This window comes from Fopius arisanus, unplaced genomic scaffold (genome assembly GCF_000806365.1).
Source record: "Fopius arisanus strain USDA-PBARC FA_bdor unplaced genomic scaffold, ASM80636v1 scaffold00044, whole genome shotgun sequence".
Classification (NCBI taxonomy): Eukaryota; Metazoa; Arthropoda; class Insecta; order Hymenoptera; family Braconidae; genus Fopius; species Fopius arisanus.
In genome coordinates this window covers 102,413-108,243 of record NW_011887783.1, presented here as the reverse complement: position 1 = coordinate 108,243, position 5,831 = coordinate 102,413, and the positions used below count along the sequence as shown (strand labels likewise).

The 5,831-nt window shown below is 40.5% G+C and overlaps 1 protein-coding gene across 2 annotated transcripts; it reads right to left on the bottom strand.

The window, feature by feature from the left end:
* Positions 1-1,507: 1,507 nt before the first annotated feature.
* Positions 1,508-5,480, bottom strand: LOC105267044 (tudor domain-containing protein 7-like). Of its 2 annotated transcripts, none has more exons than XM_011305621.1 (2): positions 5,255-5,480; positions 1,508-4,803 (listed from the first exon to the last, which is right to left on the bottom strand). In XM_011305621.1, the coding sequence occupies exon 2, from the start codon at positions 4,769-4,771 to the stop codon at positions 1,766-1,768; it is 3,006 nt and encodes a 1,001-aa protein (XP_011303923.1). In that variant the 5' UTR covers positions 4,772-4,803; positions 5,255-5,480; the 3' UTR covers positions 1,508-1,765. The 2 variants fall into 2 exon arrangements, with proteins under 2 accessions (XP_011303923.1, XP_011303924.1); XM_011305622.1 differs by having other exon boundaries at positions 5,391-5,480.
* Positions 5,481-5,831: the final 351 nt, after the last annotated feature.

Below are 5,831 nucleotides of genomic sequence, written 5' to 3'. Positions count from 1 at the left end.
ACGCCGGTGCACGTTTCGAGAAAATCGGTTCGCCGCCAATGCGATATTCCCTTCCACCGCGGGTTTGCTGTAAAAAAAAAAAACGAAAATATCGGTGGAAAATAAACGGAAATGTATAGCCGCGGAATATCTTTAGATTTTCAACACACGAGTGGACTCAACGTTTTTTGGGAATCCTCATGTCGATTTTCGACCTACATTTAGGAGCGACACGATTTTAGGATGTAACTCAATATTTTAATTTCCTGAGTGGGCGGAGTGGAAGTGGAATTTTTGGTTTTTTATGGAATCATCTGAAGTAAATAGCGGTATTAATAAATTTTTATATTTCAAAGCCTTGGATTTGTCACGGTTTAACGTTGAGAAATCTAATTATTGAAGATTTATAAATAATTGAAAATCTGAAATTTCTGGAAATTAATGCAAATGAAAAGAGAATTCCACTTTTAATCTTTTAATGAAAAATATGAAAAATGCAAAACCAGAAATTGCAGATTAGTAATAACAATAATTTATTGACAATTGCCTTTCTTTGAGGAAGGACGGGGAAGGCGAGATCGCAGAGGTCGTGGATTTTTTGGTGTTGTGATACCCTGAGGCTTCCCCTCACGATCACCTTGGTCCACCAGATGCATGTCATGGTCAATAGCTTAGTCAACGATGTTCATATTGCCTTAAGAGTCAGCAAACCTCATCAAGCCCATTTTCGGAGTCAATGTGTCATCCACACCCTCTCATTTTTCAAAAATAACCAGTGATTGGACAATCAAACAATCCGTGGGCCATAAATCATTCCTGTCGATCATCTAGTTCTGAAATTTTCTTATTTTATTCAATCAGTACCTCAAATTCAATTTTGTATTCAATACAGAAGACTTTATTCTCCACTTGTTCCGTACAACCATTGGTTTATGTGATAAATAACGAGTTAATCATCTTCATGTACTAGTTAATAAAAAAATAGGCCTCTAGAATTTTTAATCCTACGCCACAACCAAAATCCATAGTTATGCGCTCATCTGGACAAATCAGACTTGGAATCACTTCAATATTGATATCGTCTAATAATACTGCAATGTCCAAACTTCTATTGCAATTTTATTTTGGTTGCGACTGACTCTGCCTTAAAAACACTATCTCATCAGAATTATCTCCGTTCGAAATAAAAAGCCTGAAGAAAAAAAAAATGAATCAATTAAATTGAAAAATTGGCACATTGTTGCAACATTGAATGAAAAAAAAAATATAAAGTTCGTTTGATTTAGAAAATCATATCAAAATGAAAAAAATGGAATCTCATTTCAATCTTCATTTAATTCTAATTAAGGCGTGAAATTGGAATGATTCAATGGACTTCCATTTTCGATGGACACGCGTGAAAGAAGTGAAATAGAATAATTATAATATTAACTTTTTATACGTTTATCTATTAACTTCAAAGATATACTTCTGTTATTGTCCTCGTAACTTTCAATAGAAACTTTCTCTTTACACAGCCGCTATTATCATTAATAATTATTAATAAAAAAATAAACATCTTTATTCCCACGCTCAAAGGAATTGCAAAACTTTTCAAAAAGTCGATGGAATTTGATTCAAAGAATCGGATTGTGATGGCAGTTTATCCCCGAAGAATGTTATGGCCTCTAATGAATAAAAGGAAAAATTGAAAATAATTTGAAAGGTACCAGACCCTATTTCAGAATAATTGGAATAATTGGTAAATAACTGGAGAAAAAAAAATAAAAATATCGATGTTGGAAAATCACTTAGTAGTTGCCCATTTTTCCTTTAACAAGATTTCGTGAATGAGGACATCGACATCTTGAATCGATACGTCGATCAGATCGAGTCCCAGGGAGAATCCAGGGGCTGTTTCGTCCTGATCAATTCTCTTCACAATTGAGACAAAATCTTTATTGACGACCAGCTCCTTAAATCTGATACACGCAGCGAGGGACCAGTCTCCATTCGCTGGCTGGATCCCATTAAGTCCAGCCTTGATAGCCTGACAGGGTAATTCCATGAACTCCTTCTTCAGTAGCTGTAGCTGTCCAAGTCCAATGACATTGATATTTCCAAAATCAGATAAATAAACAGCGACTTGCTCCCCCAGGATTTTATTAACTGTGGCCCTGTACCATATTCCATCCTGGAGCTTGACAGCATAAACCTTGCCCTCTTTAATCTCCTCCATTCTAAGTTTCTCCCTTACCCCAGAATAAGCAATCTGCATGCTCTTCATCATGGCCTCGAGCTTCTCTTTATCCTCAAGGGGTTGAACAACAAAATTGTCAGGGTTTGCAGCAGATTGAGTCACATGAACATCAAAGCAACTCTCAATCTCCGGAATTGTCGGCAGCTTCAAAATTTTCATTGAGGTCTCCCCCACACTTGCCTTGAAAACAGTCCTCTCAATCCGTTTTCTCGTTTTCACGTTGTTATTTCCATCTCCAGTCTTAGTGAGTTCAGGCTCGAGGACAAGTGTGTGATTGATTGAAACAAGTAAATTGTCAGGCTCAACTCGTTTGAATAATTCGACAACAGCGGGTCTCGTGTTCTCCTTCATCTGAACGACTTTGCACACTAGATGCTCCCCAGGGAGTGCTAATTTTCTCAGTCTGACAGCCATTTCCTCAGTGAATATTGCTCTCTTTACATTATTCAGTTCAACCTGGACAGCCTGAACTGGGAACCTGGCTACAGCCTCCGAGAGATCCCAGAGTTTGAGAAGCTTGGACCTCTCGACGTCCATCAATTCTCCAAAATCGACGAGTCTCATTCTGGAGTTTTTGATACCAGGGAATGCCACCTGAACCCTCACCCAGCTGCCATCACTCTTTTGGGCCAGATAAATTTCGTCCGAGTCCACAGCACCGGAGTGCCTCGCCTTTCTGACCCTCTCCTCATCCTTGAGACTCTCTGTTAAGGAATTCATCATTCCACAGAGAATATCCAGTCCATCATTCCTGATTTGGAGATAGACATCACCATTGTACTCGATGTGGGAGATAAAAACATCGAGGACTCTACCTCTACTTGCCAGTTGCACCTCCAGCTGTGACAGCTCCATGACCCTGAGTATTTCTTTAGTGATCCTCTCATTCATGTCGTCGTCGGTTTCAGAACTCGTGTCATAGAAAATCCCAGTGATAACATGACTGACATTATCCTCCTCTCGACTGAGTGCCTGCAAATAAAACGTCTTGTCCACCAGGAGTTCTCTGGCGATTCCAGCGGTCGTGTCACAGACAGTGATCTCCTCATTTGATCTGAAGAGAGAGACTCTGATGGCCTGGGCTGGAACCTTGAAGAATTCCGTAGGAAGAGAAAGTAATTCCGAGACGTCGAGCACATCCTCTTCTCCAGTGTCCAGGAAAAAGCACTTGGCCTCAGAGTCTTCCAGGGCTTTAACCCTGACCCTCTGCCACTCGTCCTCCACTTTAGTCACATAACACCCGTGAATCTCTACCTGACAGGGACTTGAATTGATCATACGTGACGATAATTCCTGACACATCTTGAAGAACTCCTCGTTATTTTTATCCTCGAGCAATCGAATCCAAATATCATTGGTGCTCTCTACATGGGAGACGTACACAGGCCAGAGATTATCCTCAGGAAGGATGAGGGATGCAAGTCCCTGATTTGAGGTTGAAACAGAGTTCACTGGGTTCTCTTCTTTGCTCCTGCAGATGATGATAGCATTTTCCACTACCTTCTCCAGAGATAACTCCCCCGACCCCTCCACCACATCCATCCAATCACTCGGCAGTAACTCCTCGTGTTTTTCTTTATAGAAAAGAGGGAGTTTCTCCATGAAGACACCACTGGGATGGACATCCACAATATCCACAATCCTCTGGAGTATTACATCCCTGTCTGTCGTCTCCCTCATCTTGGCAGGTGGTCCATAAAGTTTATTGAGAGCATTAAGAGCAGCAGTTGCTGATAATTTCTCAGCCTCATCTGTACTTGATGCCTCCAGGGGGAAACTGTTGTATTTGTGATTTCCACCCACCTGAACTCCACTGAAGAAACTGATTTTTCCACCTTTTGATTTCGTCTCGAAATTTTTGTATTCAGGCGCTGAGAGGTTGAGACGTTTCATCAGAAGACGCAGCTCGTCCCTGGGATCGCTTTCATGGGGTGGTGTTAGGGGTTTTGAATGCGAGGAAATGATGACTTTCCTCTCAGGAGATCTTCTCAGGCGTTCGCTCAGGGGTCGAGCGAGTTTCAGGGGTGGAGGGGCTCGAGAATTCCTGGGGGCTGACACTAGCTGGGGGAGGCTTGTTTGACGGGAGAGATTGCGAGGATCAACTGCTCCATTTGACGATTTCTGGGCATTTGATCGAGATTTGGGACAGGCTTGGGACCCTTGCGGCTTCTTCGGCAAGGACTGGGGTGTTGGGGGGCATCTTGTTGATCTTGTGGTGTCTCGGGGGACATTTGGGAGTACTGGCCTCCTCCAGGATGTCGGAACTCTCAAGGGTTTCCGTTTTTTTCTTGAGGTTCTCTGTTTTTTAATCAACTCGGCGAGGTGCGCTGTGTTGGAATCTGGAATTACCTCCACGAAAGTGATACCTCCACGCTGGTACTGGCGCAAACGAGGCACTTTCGAGATGAAGGACTCCAACGTCTGGAAGCCCAGGCGACGATATGGAATATTCTCACCTTCCAGGGAATAGTAATCACGATTCACGTGATCCAGGCGAACTCCTCCCTTGGAGGTGATCAAGCAGGCTCGAAGGGTACTCGCTACTTCGTCCATTTGTTCCACGGGAATTCACCTGGGGGATTTTTCTGGAATTCACATGTGGAAAGGTCTTATTAAGTGAGAAATAACATTTAAAAATTAATAGGTTAAATGTAATCGTTTGATGAGGTACAGTAAAAAAAAATAATTTGAACGATAACTCTCATCATGAAGGAAACAGGACTTGTTTATCATATAGGACTTCCAATCGTTCATGAAAAAAAAATAAACAACCTTGAGGGTCTCTTTTAAAAGAATGGAAACCTAGTCTCGCCAAAAAATTCCCCACAATTTTTATGGAGACCTTTTACGTAGCTTACATTCCACTTGACAGGATAAATTATGAGAAAAAATTTCGCTGTCGCCGTAGATTCAGAGATATCCCCCGAAAACTCGATCAATCAACAAATCGACTTATCTTAACCTATAAGTTGTTACTATTCCCTACCGAATGAACTTTCCGACATTTCCAAAATATCTAATATCCATTTGCCTCACCTTCTCGCGAAATTAGTTCACAGCGAATAAAAAATAATTGCAAGTGATTATCAGTAGAAAAATATATAAAAAATGGACGAATGACGTGTATCAGGGATAAAAATATGAGATAGGAAAAATTAAATGGAATGACTACCATATGCTATTCATTCCTCAATTATATTTTCTCTCGACTGAACGGACTGATCTGAATGTATGGTATGTTCGACAGGATGTAACAAACTGTTCGAGGTCACGTCTTAAGGAACTAGATTGAGGCTAGGGTTTTTCGATCCAGGATCGATTTCTCACATCGATTATTCTGACATCGATACTCCATTTTTCAAATCGATTTTCGCGGATCAATCTTTTTCGTCGTGATCGTTATTTTCGGTTATCCATTGTTTATTATTTATTATTTATTCTTTATTTTTATTGTTATTATTATTGTTAGGAGTTTCACGCCTGTCAAGACCAGATGATAAGGGTACGTCATTTACGGATATTATTTGAAATTGATAATTTTAAATCGAAAAAAGTAATTTAAATTTTTTTTCTGTAATTTTCCAATTATTTGAGGCGTAGTAGGATATTTGAA

What these genes read in the sequence shown, in the direction of transcription:
- LOC105267044 (XM_011305621.1), bottom strand. Translation starts at nt 4,771, where the DNA reads ATGGACGAAGTAGCGAGTACCCTTCGAGCCTGCTTGATCACCTCCAAG.